Source organism: Rhea pennata, unplaced genomic scaffold (genome assembly GCF_028389875.1).
Source record: "Rhea pennata isolate bPtePen1 unplaced genomic scaffold, bPtePen1.pri scaffold_118, whole genome shotgun sequence".
NCBI lineage: Eukaryota > Metazoa > Chordata > Aves > Rheiformes > Rheidae > Rhea > Rhea pennata.
Window position 1 is genome coordinate 47904 of NW_026907606.1, and position 16678 is coordinate 64581.

Below are 16678 nucleotides of genomic sequence, written 5' to 3' on the forward strand. Positions count from 1 at the left end.
CAGGGAGAGGGAGTGCAGGGGTGCGGGGAGGGGGGTTGCAGGGGTGGGGGGTGCGGGACAGCAGAGTGCAGGGAAGGGGGGTTGCAGCCCAGGCGCTGCACACACACCCTCCCCGCACCGGGAGAGCGGGCGCTCATTGGCCGGGCCCGCGGCGTCACCAGTTGCTAGGCAGATGGAACCGGAGCAGCTTGCCGCGGCAGGCGCCCTGGCGGGGGAAGGGGCGTGGCCGGGGCGATCCGGGGGCGTGGCCGGGGCGATCCGGGGGCGGGGACTGGGCGTGGCCGGGGCGGCCTGGGGGCGTGACGGGCGGTCTGGGGGCGGGGACTGGGCGGGCCCGGGAAGCGAAAGCGAAAGTGCTGCGGAGCTGCCGGGACGCGGGACCCGGCGCGCGCGGCGGTACCCGGCGAGATCGCAGCGGCTCGGGCAGGGGGAGGAGGGGTGAACTGGGAGCACTGGGGAGAGCTTGAGGAACCGGGTAAGGTCTAGGGGAGCAGGGCAGGGTCTGGTGGAGCCAGACTGGGAGCACTGGTGCTGACTGGTGTGGGCCGTAGGGTGCTGGGCAAGGACTGGGCTGTGAGACTGGGAGCACCGGTGCTGACTGGTGGGGACCCTAGGATGCTGGGGAGTCGGACTGGGAGCACCGGTGCTGACTGGTGCGGGCCCTAGAGTAGTGGGGAGTCGGACTGGGAGCACCGGTGCTGACTGGTGCGGGCCCTGGGGTGCCGGGGAGTCGGACTGGGAGCACTGATGCTGACTGGTGCGGGCCCTGGGGTGCCGGGGAGTCAGACTGGGTGCACCGGTGCTGACTGGAGCAGGCCCTGGGGTGCCGGGGAGTCAGACTGGGCACACTGGTGCTGACTGGTGCGGGTCCTGGGGTGCCAGGGAGTCGGACTGGGTGCACCGGTGCTGAGTGGAGCAGGTGCTGGGTTGCCAGGGAGTCAGACTGGGAGCACTGGTGGTGACTGGTGCGGGCCCTGGGGTGCGGGGGAGTTGGACTGGGAGCACTGGTGGTGACTGGTACGGGCCCTAGGATAGTGGGGAGTTGGACTGGGCGCACTGGTGCTGACTGGTGCGGGTCCTGGGGTGCCAGGGCGTCAGACTGGGAGCACTGGTGCTGACTGGTGCAGGCCCTGGGGTGCCGGGGAGTCGGACTGGGAGCACTGGTGCTGACTGGTGCGGGCCCTAGGGTAGCGGGGAGTCGGACTGGGAGCACTGGTGCTGACTGGTGTGGGCCGTAGGGCGCTGGGCAGGGTCTAGGGCTGCCGGTGGGGGCCGTGGCCCCGGGCTCTGTGGCCATGCGGGTGCCGCCGGCCCTGCGCCTCGCCGGCGCCCTGCTTCTGGCCGACATGGCTGCGCTGGCAGTGCTGGCCCGCTTCGGCCCGGCGCTGGCCGGCTTCGGCCCGACGGCCGCCTGGCTCCCGGAGGCCGGGCTGCGCTTGGCGGCGATGGCCGCGGCCGGGCGGCTTGTGGACCCCGGCGGATCCCGCTCCGTCGCCGCTTTGCTCTGCCTGACCCCCGCTGCCTTCCTGGCCCTCCGGCCCTACCTGGCGCTGCCCGGCGCCGCCCCGGCCCTGCTGGCCGCCGCCTCGCCGGCGTGGCTGGTGCTGGCCCACGCGGCCGCTGGCCTGGCCCTGCTGACGTGGCGAGCGCTGGGCCGCTCGGCGCCCGCCGGTGCCCCAGCCGCCACCGCCGCCCTGCGCCGGCTGCTGGCCCTCACCTGGCCCGAGTGGCCCTACGTCTGCGGGGCGTTCGTCTTCCTGACGCTGGCGGCCATCGGTGAGGAACGGGGGGCCGCTCGGGTGGGCGGGAGGGAAGGAAACGAAACGCCGGGGGGCAAGAAGCCCGGCTCAGCGCCGCTCGTCCCCCGCGCAGGTGAGACCTTGCTGCCCTACTACGCCGGGAGGGTGGTTGACGTGCTGAGCACCGGCTTCAGCGCCGCCTCCTTCTCCGCCGCCATCTGGCTCCTGGGCCTGGCCTCCGTGGGCAGGTAGGAGCGACAGGAGGTTTCGGGTTGGAGGGGAGCAGGGGGGTTATTTTAGTTCATTTTTTTTCCTCCTCGCTTCCACCGCCGCGTCTTCCGCTCCAGCTCGCTCTTCGCTGGCTGCCGTGGCGGCTCCTTCGTCCTCATCCTGGCCCGCCTCAACTTCCGTGTCTGCGACCAGCTCTTCTCCCACCTGGTGCGCCAGGAGCTGGCCTTCTTCCAGCAGGTGAAGACAGGTGGGTATCCCTATCCCCCGTGTCCTCCCCAGCCGGAGGCTCAGTCTCGTCCGGTTATTTTTTTCCCCCTCCCATCCTTGCAGCTGACCTCATGTCCCGGCTCTCCATGGACGTGCCCGTGATGAACGAGGTGGTGCCCTCCAACGCCAACATCTTCCTGCGCAGCCTGGTGAAGGCCCTGGGGCTCTACGGCTTCATGGTGGGGCTGTCGTGGCGCCTGACGCTGCTCACGCTCCTCGAGGTGCCCCTCACCCTCGCCGCCCGCAAGCTCTACGATGTCCGGCACCAGGTACCCACGGCCACGGGGGACGGGCTTGGGGCCACCCCAGCTCGCGCGTCCCCTTGACGCTCGTCCGCCCGGCCGGCCTCCCCCCCAGGTCCTACTGCAGGCCATCCTGGAGGCCAAGGCACGCGCTGGGGCCGTGGTGCAGGAAGCCGTCTCCTCCATCGAGACAGTGCAGGGCTTCGGCGCCGAGGAGGAGGAGACGCGCCGCTATGAGAGGGCGCAGGACGAGACGCGGCGCCTGAAGGACCGGCGGGACCTGGAGCGGGCCCTTTTCGTGCTCTTCCAACGGGTAAGGAGGGAGGCAGTGGCGGCAGGGGCCCTGCCGTCGTGGTCTGCCGCTCACCCTCGGGTCTTCTCCAGCTGCTGCAGGTGGCCATGCAGGTGTTGATGCTCTACTGCGGGTACCAGCAGATCCGCGAGGGCGTCCTCACCGTGGGCAGCCTGGTCTCCTTCATGCTCTACCAGGGCAACGTTGGCGAGGAGGTGCAGGTGAGAGACCCCAACCAGCCCAATCCCGCGCGGCAAAGCCCTGGCCTCGGCAGCCCTGCGGCATCTGAGCCCGCTCCGCCGCTGCCCAGGCGCTGGTTTACGCTCACGGGGATCTGCTGAGCAACGTGGGAGCCGCCAGCAAGGTCTTCGAGTACCTGGACCGGGAGCCGGCGCTGAGCGCGGCTGGCACGCGGGCGCCCGACGTCCTGCGGGGCCACGTCGCCTTCCGCGACGTCTCCTTCGCCTACCCAACGCGTCCTGACGAGCTCGTGCTCCGGGTAAGGGTCCTGGGCGGGACCGACCCCCGGCATTGGGTCGGGGAGAGGAAGGTGGTGGCGGGGAAGCTCGGAGCACCGCTCGCTTTTCCCCCACCGCCACCTTGTTTCCACCAGAATGTCTCCTTCGAGCTGCGCCCGGGCGAGGTGACGGCGCTGGTAGGGCTCAACGGCAGCGGGAAGAGCACGTGCGTGGGGTTGCTGGAGCGTTTCTACGAGCCCCGCGCCGGGGAGGTGCTGCTGGACGGCGTGCCGCTGTGGGAGTACGCCCATGAGTACCTGCACCGCCGGGTGAGGGCGGAGGGATGCGGCGGCGGCGGCGGCAGCGGCGGCAGGGACACGCGGCGAGCTGGGCCCGTTCCTGCTGTCTCCCTCTCGCCGCAGGTGGCACTGGTGGGCCAGGAACCCGTGCTCTTCTCTGGCTCCATCCGCGACAACATCGTCTACGGGCTGGAGGGCTGCCGGGAGGACGAGGTGGAGGCGGCGGCCCGAGCCGCCGGCGCCTGGAGCTTCATCTCTGCCTTGGAAAAGGGCTTTGACACGGGTGAGCGGCAGCCAGGGGACGCGGGGAGGAGCGGCCATGCTGAGCGCCGCGCTCACAGGCACTGCTCCTCGCTGCAGATGTGGGCGAGAAAGGCGGGCAGCTCTCGGTGGGGCAGAAGCAGCGGGTCGCCATCGCCCGGGCCCTCCTCCGGCGCCCTTCCGTCCTCATCCTCGACGAGGCCACCAGCGCCCTGGATGAGGACAGCGAGCTGGAGGTGAGCGGAGAGGGGCTGGGGGGAGGGGAGGAAGGGGACGTGCGGCGGGCGCTGAGCGCTGACACCCGCCCGGCGTCCCCGCAGCTGCGGCGGGTGGTGCAGAGCGGCGGCGCCCGCACCGTCCTCCTCATCACGCACGGCCCGCGCGCCGCCCGCGTCGCCGACCGCCTCGTCGTGCTGGAGGCTGGCGCCGTGGCCGAGGCTGGGACGCACGCCCAGCTCCTGGCCCGCCATGGGCCCTATTCCCGCCTGCTGCAGCGCTGCCCTGACACCCGCGAGCCTTCAGCCTCGCAACGGCCTGAGGAGCTGCCTCGCGCCGACGGTGCGGAATAAGCTGGGGCTCGCGGCGTTGAGGAGGCGTCTGTCCCGCAGGGGCCGACGTCTTCCTCGCCGGCCTCGATGAAGGGGCCGAGCGCCCCTGCTTCAGCTCTGCCCCCTCCCCGCGCCGCCATTGGCTGCGCTCCGGCGCGCCCGCCAATAGTGGCCGGCGTCGGTGGGATCGTCACCGAACGCCGGGTAGATTTTGAGGTTCTGAGAAACGAAAGCGGAAGTGTTTTTTTCCCGCGTAGTTATTGCTTCTTTCCTCCCCCGCGTTCCCAACGGCGCGGGGCGCCCGCCAATGGGGCGGCGCGGTGGGCGTGACGTCTCCGGGCGCTGGGCAGATCTCCGCCGAGGACACGGGGATGGAGGGGGTGGAGACGGGCACGGGATGGGGACACCGTGGGGATGGGGACACCGTGGGGACCGGGGTGACGTGGGGATGGGGATGATATGGAGACGGGGAGAACGCAGGGATGGGGACACCATGGGGATGACGTAGGCATAGGGAGGACCCGGGGATGAGGTGGGGATGGGGATGTGAAGCCACCAAGGTGTGGGACCAGCAGTGGTGACAGGGACATGGCCACAGGGACGCAGCAGCGGGGACACAGGGATGAGGACATGGGGACACCAGTGGGGACGGGGCTGCAAGGGTGTAGACACATGTCTGGCAGTGGGGACGAGGATGCAGGGCTGGGGATATGGGACTCAGACGTAAAAACCTACCCCAGGTGGCGCCCATGGGTGAGGAGCTGCCTGGGGACCCAGTGTGCACCCATGGACCCAGGAGTGCAGTCCCAGTAAGCACCTACCACCACCCATGGACCCACATGTCCACCCATGGACCTAGGTGTGTGGTCTCATCAGCACCCACCACCACCCATGGACCCACGTGTCCGCCCTGGTGCCCCCATGGACACATGCGTGCGGTCCCATCAGCAACCATGGTCCTGTATCCCCCGCCCTATAGCACCCACATCCCCAGCCCTCCGCCCCATTGCACCCATGGCCCGTGTCCCCGTCCCCCCCCCGCCCCGCGGTGCCGCCGCTGTCGCCGTCCACGGCCGCCAGGGGGCGCCCGTCGATCGGCGCCAGCAGCGCAGACCCCGCCCCCAGCCCCGCCTCGTAGCGCAGCGCGCCCCGCCCCGCGCGGGACGTCAGTGGAGGGGGGCGGGGCTGTGCACGGGGCACGCGCGTGTGTGCGGGCTCTGCTGTCCGGCACGGTGCACGTGTGCACACGCGTGGGCACGTGTGCGCACGCTTTGCTCGCAGGGGCTGTGCATGTGTGCACGCACGTGTGCATATGCACGCTTTGCTGCCAGGTCTGTGCATGGGAGCACACGTGTGTGCATGTTTGTGCATGCTTTGCCTGCAGGGTCTATGCATGTGTGCACATGCGTGTGCATGTTTGTGCATGCTTTGCCTGCAGGGTCTGTGCACGTGTGCACGCTTTGCAGGGGCTGTGCATGGGAGCACATGCATGTGCATGTGTGTGCACACTCTGCTTGCAGGGGCTGTGCACGGGAGCACATTCATGTGTGTGCACGCTTTACAGGGGTCGTGCATGCGTGTGCATGTGTGTGCATGTTTTACTTGCACGGGCTGTGCACAGGAGCACACGCATGTGCATGTGTGTGCACGCTTTGGTTGCAGAGGCTGTGTATGCACGTGAACACATGGGCATGTGTGCACACGCTTTGCTTGCAGAGACTTTGTACATGAGCACATGCGTGTGCATGTGTGTGCACCCTTTGCATAGACTGTGCATGGGAGCACACACATGCATGTGTGTGCATGCCTTGCAAGGACTGTGCACGGGAGCACACAGGTGCATGTGTGCGCATGCTTTACTTGCAGGGACTGTGCATGGGAGCACACGTGTGTGCACACTTTGCTTGCAGGGGCTGTGCACAGGAGCACATGCATGTGCATGTGTGTGCACACTTTGGTTGCAGGGTCTGTGCATACATGCGCACACATGGGCATGTGTGCACACACTTTGCTTGCAGGGGCTTTGTACATGAGCACGTGTGCATGTGTGTGCACGCTTTGCTTGCAAGACTGTGCACGGGAGCACGTGTGCATGTGTGTGCATGCTTTGCATGCAGGGGTTGCGCGTGGGTGCACACACGTGTGCTTGCATGTCCTTCTACTTGCCTGGGTGCACGTGTGTGCCCCGCCTCCCCCGCAGCCACAGGGCCCTCCCGTGTGTGCACGCACATGCATGTTCATGCACACGCATGCACACATGTGGGCACTCTCATGCACACGCACCCGGCTCACCCTCCCCCCCCCCCGGAAACGCTCCCTCCCCAAACCACAAGTGGGCCCAGGCGTCCGGGCGGGCGAGGAGGAGATGGAGGAGGAGTCGGAGGAGCAAGGTGGCCCCCATGTTCTGGGTCCTCGTGACCATCAGGATGTCCCTGCTCCCCACGATCATTAAGGTGTCCCTGGTCCTCACGGCCACCAGGACATCCCCAGTCCTCCTGGTCACCAGGTTGTCCCCAGTCCTCGTGGCTATTAAGGTGGCCCTGGTCCTCATGGCTGATGAGGGCTCCTCACGGTGACCTCAGGATGTCCCCAGTTGTCATGACCACCAGGACATTCCCCAGTTCTCACGGCTATTGGGATGTTCCCGAGATCTCATGACTATTACGATGTCCTGGTCCTCGTGACCATCAGGACATCCCCAGACCTCATGACCACCAGGGTATCCCCAACTCTCATAGTCGTTACGCTGTCGCTGGTTCTCCTGGCCACCAGGACATCCCCAGTTCTCACAGGCATTAAAATGTCCCCTAGTCCCCATCACCATCAGGACATTCCCCAGATCTCACGGCCATTAAGACGTCCCCGGTCCTGATGACCACCAGGCCGTTCCCCAGCCCTCCTGGCCACCAAGACATCCCCATCCCTGGGCCATGCCCTGGGGCTGTCACAACGTCCCCATGTTGGCACTGTGCCCTGGGGAGTCAATATTGCCCCCAGCCCATCGCGTGTCCCCAACCAGCCGGTCCCACCTGACGCTGAGGAACGAGGCCGGGGCTGGGAAGGCTTGGAGAAGACGTCCTGCTCCGGGCCAAGCACGGTCTCGCTCCTCGCTGCCGAAGCCTCCTCCGCTGCTGCCGGACGGGCGCGCGGCGCCTCGGCCTGCTCCTCCCGACGCCGCTAATAAATAAATAAAAAAACAGGGCAAATTTATTTCTTTTTTCTTTTTACCTGGTGCAAAGGCGCCTGCCGAAATCGCCAGAGGAAGCATCTTCCTCCGGAGCAGGGAGCAGGTCTTCTGCTGCAGCGCCGGGTGGGCAAGGGTGGCCCACCTGGATGGCAACCTGCTCCCCCCAAAAAACGGGAATGTAAAACTGAGGCCTTCTCCTGTACCAGCGAGGTGGACCGAGACCTGGCTGAACGGCAGAACTCAGAGGGTCCAGCTGGAGGCCTGGAGCTGCTGGTGTCCCCCCCCAAGGGTCCAGTATTGGTCAATGTCTTCTTCATCAGCGACCTGAATGGAGGGACAGACTGCACCCCCAGCACGTTTGCCGATGATCCCAAACTGGGAGGAGTGACTGATCCACCAGACGGTTGTGCTGATGTTCAGAGGATCCTCAACAGGCAGCAGAGTTGGGCGGACAGGAACATCATGATGTTCAACCAGGGCAAGGGCAGGGTCCTACACCCAGGGAGGCCTAGCTCCATTCACCAGGGTTGGGGGCTGACCTGCTGGAGAGCAGCTCTGCAGAGATGGAGCTGGAAGTCCTGGTGGACACCAAGGCGACCATGAGCCAGCAACGTCCCCTTGTGGCCAATGGTCTCCTAGTGGCATCAGGAAGAGCTTGACACCAGATCAAGGGAGGTGACCCTGCCCCTCTACTCAGTCCTGGTGAGGCCACGTCTCAAGTACTACATGCAGTTCTGGGCTCCCCAGTACGAGAGAGACATGGAGCTACGGAAACAAGTCCAGCGGAGGGCTACAGAGATGATGAAGGGGCTGGAATGTCTCTCCTAGGAGGAAAGGCCGAGAGAGCTGGGACTGCTCACCCTGGAGAAGACCAGGTGAGAGATGTTGTGTTTAAATCGGCATGTTTAAAAACCTGAAGGAAGGGAGCAAAGATGGGGCAAGATTCTTCCCAGTGGTGCCCAGCGATAGGACGAGGGGCAACGGGCCCAAACTGAAGCCCAGGAAGCTCCATCTGAACATGAGGAAGAACTTCTCCACTGTGAGGGGGGCAGAGCTCTGCAACAGGTTGTCCAAGGAGGTTGTGGAGTCTCCTCGTCTGGAGATACTCAAGTCCCACCTGGATGCGATCCTGCACAACGTGCTCTGGGTGACCCTGCTGGAGCAGGGGGGTTGGACTAGAAGATCTTCAGATGTTCCTGCCAACCTCAACTCCTCTCCAATTCTATGATTCACAACCTTCCACTTCTCTGGGTGCCCTGCTCTGAGAAGAAGGTGGACCACAAACCACCTGAGGGTCATCCCCACCTTAATCAAGCTGAGGATGCTCAGAAAAGGGCATGGCTCAAAGGGAGGCCATGGCTGTCTCCTGCCAACACCTGCCACCGCTGCAGGTAGCACCTCGCACCTGGATCTCCACTGGGCTTAATTCCTCCCCTGCCTGCCGCAGACGACCTCGCGCTCAACTGTAAACTCAAACCCGGCCTCACCACGGTTGACTCGTTCCAACTCCGGGGCTGAGTACCTCCGGGGACCTCCCCGAAACCTCAGCTTGGGCGCCATTGGCCGCTGGGAGGCATCGGCCAACGGGGCCCCTGGCTGAGCGCAGCAGAGCACCCGACCGCGGCCCACGCGCGGCCACTGCTTCCTCCTCCCGCTGCACGCGCCGCCTTCGGTACGCCCCGGGTCTCGCTGCTGGCACCATGCTGACCTTCCTCCTCCTCCTCCCCATCATTGTCCCCGGGACGGTTCTTGAGGGTAAGTGGGAGCCCCCGGGCATGTGCAGGCGGCTCCTCGCCTCCACGCGGAGTGGGGAACGAAAGGGGCTCCTGGTCCCCGCTCCACCCGTTCCTTCCTCAAACCCCCGGGTCCAGCTGCTCCCCGCGTGCTCTGGCATGGGAGGGTCTGAGGAGGAACCCGGTCCCACCCGCGCTGGGGCCGCGGGTCTCCAAAGCTCAGCACCCACCTGGGTGCCTTCCACCGGGCCGTGCATGGGTGCCTTCGACGAGGCCTCGGAGGACGCGCCGGGCGGTTTCTTGGTGATTCAGAAGGTGCCCCGGAGCCCTTGCGTGTCTGGCCGCGAAACGGCGAGCACGAAGCTTCCCCTTACAGTTAACGTGGAAACCTTGAGCTCCGTTTCCAGCTTCCTACATCGAGGCCTGGCACCCACCGCGCCCAGGGGCACGGGAAGACACAACTTCTCCAAAAGGCGCTTCGCCGCTCGCCCAACATCCTCCTCCTCGAGCACATCGCTCGCTCTCTTTGCTTCCTTCCCTCCCCCCCAACACACGCTCCAACCCCGGCGGCCTCCCAGCCCTTCTCACCCCACGGCCGGAGGCATCGCGCCACGCCGAGTGAGCAGGTCTCCTCCCGCTGCCGTCGCGCCGGGCGTTGAGCGCTGGGCGAGAGCGTGGAGGCCCCGTTCCTGCCAGGAGCCGAGTTAACGGCTCCCAGAAGGTCATAGGAGACGTGCTGGGAGAAAAAGGGAGTCGGGAGAGAAGCGGCGTCAGCCTGTGGAATGAAACCGCCAACAGCACAGGAACGGCGAGGCGAGGGCATCTCCCCCTTCCCACCTGCCCCATCTTTCTTCTCCCTCCCTTCCCTCGGGGACCCCCAACGGCCGCTCGTACTCCTCGGGGCACCATGCCGGCCCCAGAGCCAGGCCCTTTGCCCGCCCTCCTCCTCCGACGCTTCACCGACACGCCGGCGTCTCTCCCCTCCTCCAGCAATGCTGCCTCCTGCCGTGGCCTCGCACGCTCTCCACATATTCCTCACCCTGGCGTTTCCAAACTCCATGGCGGTGGAGGTCACCATATATGCGGCGTTGGACGACGTCATCTTCGCCACCCAGCAACAACACACCGGGGAGATCGTCTACCTGCGGCCATGGGTCCACCCAGCGCTGCCGGAGTCCCAGTGGGAATATCTGCACGACCTGTTCAAAATCTACGTGCACAACCTCATCCTGCTGCTCAACGGAGACGCCAAGCAGCACCACGAGCCCTGTGAGTACCGGAGCTCCCGAACGTCCTCCCCGGCGCGGGAGGAGATAGAGAAACGGGAAAAGGCAATGGCAGAACAGGAAAGAAAATCCAAGCACTTTGCTGGCGCGAGGCTCGCGGAGCGGCTCCAGCCTCCCTTGCCGCAAAGCTGGCGCTCTGCCGACCGCCGCCTTCAATGGCGATGGTCCCGTGGAGCATGGAGCTCGAGGGGAGTTTTCCCTCCCTCCACTTCCAATCGGTTGATGACAAGCAGGAAATGGGAGCTGGGACATAGCGGCCTCGACGTTGCTGGGACGGGGTTGGAGGGGAAATTGAGCGAACAGGTTGGGACAGACAGAGGGACCAAAGCAGCAGGATGTGGGTTGGCGCTCCGGCGGCCGCCTGCGGCGCTCGCGACGCGTCTCCTCGCCTTCGCCGCCAGACCCTTTCGTGTACCAGAGTGTGACCGGCTGCGACCTGCACTCCAATGGCTCCTACACCAGGTTCTACCGTCTCAGCTACAACGGGCGGGACTTGATCACCTTCGACGTGGACCGAGGCCGCTGGGAGAACCTCGAGGCGGGTAAGGTAGCGACGCGCATCGCAACGGCTTTCCACGACTTCATAGGCTTCTCCGTAACGCTGCAGTACCTGCTCAACGACACCTGCAAAGACCACATGAAGAAACTCATCCTGAGTGGGAAAAAGGATCTGGAGAGACAAGGTGAGGTCCTGTGTCCCCCCCCACCCCCATGTCCTGTCCTCGCCGGAGCCGTGGCGCTACCGGCCACCGGCTCTCGCCCGCCCCAGTGAAGCCGGCGGCCGTGGTGTTCGCACGGACGCCGGAGCCCGGGCGCCTGCTGCTTGTCTGCCGTGTCACCGGCTTCTACCCGCGGCCCGTGAGCGTCACCTGGCTGCGGGACGGCGAGGAGGTGCCGCCGGGCCCAGAGCTCAACTCCACGCCGATCCTGCCCAACGCCGACCTCACTTACCAGATGCGTAGCGTCCTGGCCGCAGCGCCCCGCGACGGGCACAGCTACGCCTGCCGCGTGCGGCACAGCAGCCTGGGTGACTACAGCCTGCTGCTGCACTGGGGTAGGCACCGGCGCGGGACGGACGTCGCGAGCCCCGCTCCGGGCAGCTCCCCGGCACCCAACGAATCGCCCGCTTCTCCCTGTCTCAGCTCCGGCGAGCCCCAAGCCGCAACACGTCGCTTGGATCGTTATCGCCGTCATCCTGGCTGCCTCCGCGGCTGTGGCAGGGGCTGTTTGGTGGTGGAGGCGCCGGTGAACGTCCCTCCTTCTCTCCCCAACCACCACGCTGCACCAGCCGGTGGCGGCGCGTGGCCTCTCCCAGCCTCACTGCTGGCGCCTCCTCGTTTGCCTCCCTCACCAACAACCCCAAATAAAGCTCGTTTACCCCCCCCCAATCCCATGTCGGCCTGTGCTGCCTCCGCACGCTCCCCCCCGGTGCCACCACAGGGTTGAGGGGCACGGAGAGGACATGCCATGGCCGCTGGCCCATGGGTAAAGCGGTTCGGTTCCTGTTGAGGGGGGAGGCGAAGATGCCGCGAGCGTCCGCGGGCGCAAGCGGCATCCGGGGAACGCGAAGGAACCGACGCCCGAGAAGGGTGGCGCTGGCAGCCCCCTCGGTCTCTCCGCCCCATCGGGAACGTGGGCGACGTTCCCCTTCCTCCCGCGGCGCTCAACCACCCCGTTGGTAGGAGCGAGCAGCGCCGTGGGCACGTCGGAGCCCTCCCCGAAACCTCAGCTCGGGTACCATTGGCTGCCAGGGCCACCCAGCGTGGTGCCGCCTGGCCAGCCCTCGACACACGGGTGCCACCGCCGCCGCCACCGCTTCCTCCTCTCGCCTCGGCGCACCCCGAGCCTCGCTGTTGGCACCATGTTGGCCCCTCTCCTCCTCCTCCTCGCTGGTGCTCAGCTGCTGGCGGCAGGTAAGGGGGAGCCTCCCGCTCCCGCTCCCACCCCACTCGCCTCCCTCTGCGTGGCAGCGGCCGCCGGGTGCCCTTCAGCGCCCGCTGATTTCTGCAGCCCGGCAAAACCTTTCCTCCGGCCTCCTCGTGCTTTCTCCAACATCTTCCCACCCCTCCCTCCCTCCCCAGCCTTCCCTCCTCTTCCCAGGCCTTACACGCTGCAGCTCTTCCAAACCACCAGCTTCGAGAACAGCACCTACGTGGACACCCAGGGCTTGGGCCTGCTGGACGACATCGAACTGGCTGTTTTGGACCACCGCACCTGGAACATCCATTTCCGGCAGCCCTGGGTTCGCCCAGCCTTGCCCCGGAGCGACTGGGATACCATCGGGGATATGATCAAAATCTACCTGCAGAAGTTTCACCGCTTGATCCAAGAAGGTGCCATGGAGAAGAAGGTACCATGTAAGTCCCATCTGTTGGGGATGTCTCTGCTAGCGGCTCCGCGAGCGCGTCGCTGCCTCTCCCGAGCGTCGCTCCCTGGGGAAGGGCCGTTCGCAGGGACCTGCCTCGAGGCTGCTGCCCGCAGCGTTAATCCAAGGTGGCCTAAAGAGCAGAGAAGCATGTCGGGAGGTCGGCTGAAGGAGCATCCCACCGCTGCAGCGGCGTGCGGCGGGGCGCAGGCCTGAGCCGCTCTCCCGCCTGCAGACCCCTTCGTGGCGCAGTGCACCGCCGGCTGCGAGCTCTTCCCCAACAGCACATCCAGGGCTTTCGCCTACGTTGGCTACAACGGCCAGGACTTCCTCAGCTACGACATCGACAACAGCACTTGGCTTCTGCTGCAAGACACGGGCCTGTCGAGGTACGTCCGGGAGCGGCTGAAGAACTACACGGTCTTCACGGAGCTTGTAGAGGTTCTCTTCAACGACACCTGCGTCGACGACATGCAGATTATAGTGCGCTACGGGAAGGAAGCGCTGCAGAGACAAGGTGAGGTCATGTCCATCCTCCCCCCCTCCCCGTCCCCAGTGTCCCCTGTCCATGCGGTGCCTCCGCGCACCCACGTCTGGTCTCGTCGCAGTCGCGGCGCTACCGGCCACCGGCTCTCGCCCGCCCCAGTGAAACCGGCAGCCGAGCTCTACGCCCGGACGCCGGAGCCCGGGCGCCTGCTGCTCGTCTGCCGCGTCACCGGCTTCTACCCGCGGCCTGTGAGCGTCGCCTGGCTGCGGGACGGCAAGGAGGTGCCGCCGGGCCCGGAGCTCAGCTCCACGCCGATCCTGCCCAACGCCGACCTCACCTACCAGCTGCGCAGCATCCTGGCCACGGCCCCCCGCGACGGGCACAGCTACGCCTGCCGCGTGCGGCACAGCAGCCTGGGTGGCCACAGCCTGCTGCTGCACTGGGGTAAGGCACCGGCACGGCCCCATGGCTCCTTCTCCCTCCCCGCCGCAGCCCCGAGTGGGGTGACGCCTCCCGAGATGCTCACGGGCGGCTGCTTCCTGCCTTTCGCAGGGAATTCGGGCTTCCTCCTGCTCGCAGGGCTCGCCGCCGCCGCCGCCCTGCTGCTCGCCGTGGCCGCGGCCACTCTCGGGGCGCTCTGGATGCGCAGACGCAGGTGACTTTTCCTCCCGGGCCGCCCGCGTTTCCACCCCGCCGCGGTTTGGGCCCCCCGCGAGCCGCTTTCCGCGGGCACGGGAAACCTGCGCCAGGAAGCCGCAGCGCTGCGCAGTGGCGTTTCCAAAGCACCTGCTGGGTCCCGAGCCCTGGCGGGGCGCTGCGGAGAGGCCCCGGGCCAAGCGTGGGCTCCTCCACAGCAGCATGGTCCTTCCCCCCGCCTCGTTCCCGCTCTGACGACACCCGCGTTCGGTATATCACGACTGCAGGCGTTTGCTGTTCGCTGACACTGTACATGGAGGCGCAGCATGGACAGAACTCCGATGTTTTGGAGCGTTTCCCACTCATCCAACCGTCCCTCTCGTTTCAGAAAATACCAGGAGATGAACGAGTCGGAGCCCAGAAGCTCCGTCCTGAGTAATGAACCTTAGCCCAGGAAAGAGGAAACAATCCCGATTTGCTTCCACCACCCAGGCCACGACAGGGATCTCATCCCTGCTCCGTAATGACGAACCACCGGGCACCAGTGAGATCTCCCTGCAGCTCGGGGCTGCGCCCATGCTGCTTCTGCTTTCTAAGAGACACAGGCACGAACCTCACCAGCGCCTCCTCGCTCCTCGCCTCCGCTCCCTTCTGGGGCGTCGTGCTCTTCGAGGTACCGCTAGCCGCGACAGCAGCTTCTCCCACTTCTGGCAGAGCGACACAATTAATTAGCGCAATAAGCTAATTTAATGCTGCATTTATTAATTGCGCGCCGGAAAAATTTGTATTTAACCTGAACCGTGACCACGCGCAGACCAAAAATCAGCTGTCCTTACAAAACGCATTCGCAAAGTGCCTCTGAAACGATGATGTAATTTGTGGTAGCTGCGGAAACATATAAAATGCTAATAAACAAGTAGTGTTTTCTCTAAAATAACATGGCTTTTCTCATGGTTTAGGTGGGCTGTAGGATGCTCGGGCCAGAAGCAAACGCTTGCCGGAGCGTGGGATCACGTTTTCTGTGCTAATTACAGGAAATACCAAAGACAAAAGCTCACGCATGTACAAACAAGTTCTTACATATTTCAGAAAATAGGTAAACTTAAAAAAAAATGCATGTAAAATGGTATTGAGCGATTAGTCTTTTTGCTAAGAGTACATGCCTTCTCTGATGGTTTAGGTGGGCCTGGGATGCAAACAGCCTTGAAAAGAAGGCTTCATTTTTTTTTTGTTTTCACAAGATAACTTCCTGGCTCAGCTTCATGGGATAAGTTACTGGCAGATCAGCTGAGTCACGAGAAAACCCCGCTGGGCCCTGTTCTGACACCAGCTGGGTCTGGTTATTCCCTCACCAGACCCCATGAGCTCTGTCAGAGCCAGGAAGTTCCCCATGTACCAGGATCACCTGCTGGCACAGCAGGGCTGTGTGACCCCTGCTGAGAGAGCCATGCGTGCCCCATCTATCGCAGGGGCTTGCGTAGGAAGGAGTTAATAAGATTTTAACAGGAGCCTCGAACATAACTGGAGGGCAATCGGCCCGGACACGACTGCCCGCGGCCGCTCTGGCCTCTGCGGCCCCTTCCCCTCAGACAACCCAGCGACGGCGGCGATTCCCCCCGCCTCCACCACCTCCTTCCCGCCCTTTGCGGCGCGGCCAATCAGAGAGCGCGGAGCCCGCGCCGTCACGCGTCGCCAGGCAGAACGGAGGGCGCGAGGGCGGCAAAAGGGCGGGAAGCGGCGCGGCCGCACGAGGTGGCAGTGGAGAGACTAACGGTCACGTGCGCGCTAACGGTCACCTCAGGAGCGGGGCTGGGCGAGGAGTAACGGTCACCTGGGAGGGGTCACGTGCGCACTAACGGTCGCCTCAGAAGCAGGCGGGACAGGCGCTAACGGTCACCTGTGGGGGCACGTGCGCACTAACGGTTGCGGGGGGGGGGAGGGCGGGGGTTGTTGCCAGCGGGGTGGAGACTAACGGTAACGCGGGAGAAGGGGGTCGTCCATACTAACGGTCGCCGAGGAGGGACGTTAACGGTCACCGGGGGGGGGGGGAACCCTAATCCATAAATTTTGGGGTTTACCCTGCACAAAAATCTTTTTTTTTTTTTTTTTTTTTTTTAACACAGTTGCTTGCTGCTGGTATTTCAAAGTGTTGCTCTAGGCTCTTACACGTGCTCCGGGATGTTTTCTTCACTGTCCTTCTGAACTTTAGAAACTTGTCTCCTGTTCTCCCCTGCTGGCCCCATGCTGCTCTTGGAGGCTCCTGCTTGGTCACCGTGCATCCATGTCAAGCCCCCCAGGGGGAGATGCAGCACACGCTGCTCCGTGGCCTGCTCACCCAGTGATGCTGGTGTTCAGGGACGTCCAGCTCTGTCAGAGCTCACGGGAATAACCAGAAGCTGTCAGCACAGGGCTGACCGGGGTTTTCGTGGCTTTATGGCTATCGTGTACATTTGCAAGCAATTTATTACCCCGTGGAAACTAAAACTCCTGAAATTCCGCCCCCCCCCCCCCCCCCCGGGAATTGTGTGTGGTGGATTGGGAACAACAACAGTTCCCCTAACTGTCCCGTGCCGGGCTGCTCCGGGATGGGCTCCTGTCCGCCGTGGGAAGAGGCAAGGCAACGCTTACAGAGCTGCTCTCCTGCACG

The 16678-nt window shown here is 64.9% G+C and overlaps 3 protein-coding genes across 5 annotated transcripts; all 3 read left to right on the forward strand.

Annotated features, from left to right (window-relative positions):
• Positions 1-363: 363 nt before the first annotated feature.
• TAP2 (transporter 2, ATP binding cassette subfamily B member) lies at positions 364-7547 on the forward strand. 2 transcript variants are annotated; one of them, XR_009961342.1, is made up of 13 exons: positions 364-1776; positions 1873-1987; positions 2087-2217; positions 2301-2506; positions 2595-2792; positions 2864-2992; positions 3082-3270; positions 3385-3558; positions 3652-3811; positions 3889-4025; positions 4110-4347; positions 5078-5146; positions 7357-7547. XR_009961342.1 is itself a non-coding variant. In XM_062600864.1 (12 exons), exons 1-12 carry the CDS (start codon positions 1296-1298, stop codon positions 5092-5094), a joined length of 2175 nt encoding a protein of 724 aa, XP_062456848.1. In that variant the 5' UTR covers positions 364-1295; the 3' UTR covers positions 5095-7547. The 2 variants fall into 2 exon arrangements, 1 of the variants encoding a protein (XP_062456848.1); XM_062600864.1 differs by having other exon boundaries at positions 5078-7547.
• A 1470-nt stretch (positions 7548-9017) lies between these two features.
• On the forward strand, positions 9018-11978 carry LOC134154158 (T-cell surface glycoprotein CD1b-3-like). 2 transcript variants are annotated; one of them, XM_062600870.1, is made up of 5 exons: positions 9018-9279; positions 10248-10526; positions 10945-11226; positions 11313-11597; positions 11686-11978. In XM_062600870.1, exons 1-5 carry the CDS (start codon positions 9225-9227, stop codon positions 11790-11792), a joined length of 1008 nt encoding a protein of 335 aa, XP_062456854.1. In that variant the 5' UTR covers positions 9018-9224; the 3' UTR covers positions 11793-11978. The 2 variants fall into 2 exon arrangements, with proteins under 2 accessions (XP_062456854.1, XP_062456856.1); XM_062600872.1 differs by having other exon boundaries at positions 11131-11226.
• A 426-nt stretch (positions 11979-12404) lies between these two features.
• On the forward strand, positions 12405-14962 carry LOC134154160 (T-cell surface glycoprotein CD1b-3-like). Its single transcript, XM_062600873.1, has 6 exons — positions 12405-12456; positions 12625-12900; positions 13144-13425; positions 13555-13839; positions 13948-14050; positions 14420-14962. Exons 1-6 carry the CDS (start codon positions 12405-12407, stop codon positions 14478-14480), a joined length of 1059 nt encoding a protein of 352 aa, XP_062456857.1. The 3' UTR covers positions 14481-14962.
• The last annotated feature ends 1716 nt before the right edge of the window (positions 14963-16678 follow it).

Coding starts and splice junctions, on each gene's coding strand:
- LOC134154160 (XM_062600873.1), top strand. CDS start 12,405: ATGTTGGCCCCTCTCCTCCTCCTCCTCGCTGGTGCTCAGCTGCTGGCG. Junction 13,426..13,554: donor GGAAGCGCTGCAGAGACAAG/GTGAGGTCATGT, acceptor CGCCCGCCCCAG/TGAAACCGGCAGCCGAGCTC. Junction 13,840..13,947: donor CAGCCTGCTGCTGCACTGGG/GTAAGGCACCGG, acceptor TGCCTTTCGCAG/GGAATTCGGGCTTCCTCCTG.
- LOC134154158 (XM_062600870.1), top strand. CDS start 9,225: ATGCTGACCTTCCTCCTCCTCCTCCCCATCATTGTCCCCGGGACGGTT. Junction 9,280..10,247: donor CCCCGGGACGGTTCTTGAGG/GTAAGTGGGAGC, acceptor CCCCTCCTCCAG/CAATGCTGCCTCCTGCCGTG. Junction 10,527..10,944: donor CAAGCAGCACCACGAGCCCT/GTGAGTACCGGA, acceptor CTTCGCCGCCAG/ACCCTTTCGTGTACCAGAGT.
- TAP2 (XM_062600864.1), top strand. CDS start 1,296: ATGCGGGTGCCGCCGGCCCTGCGCCTCGCCGGCGCCCTGCTTCTGGCC. Junction 2,793..2,863: donor TTTTCGTGCTCTTCCAACGG/GTAAGGAGGGAG, acceptor GGTCTTCTCCAG/CTGCTGCAGGTGGCCATGCA. Junction 3,559..3,651: donor ATGAGTACCTGCACCGCCGG/GTGAGGGCGGAG, acceptor CTCTCGCCGCAG/GTGGCACTGGTGGGCCAGGA.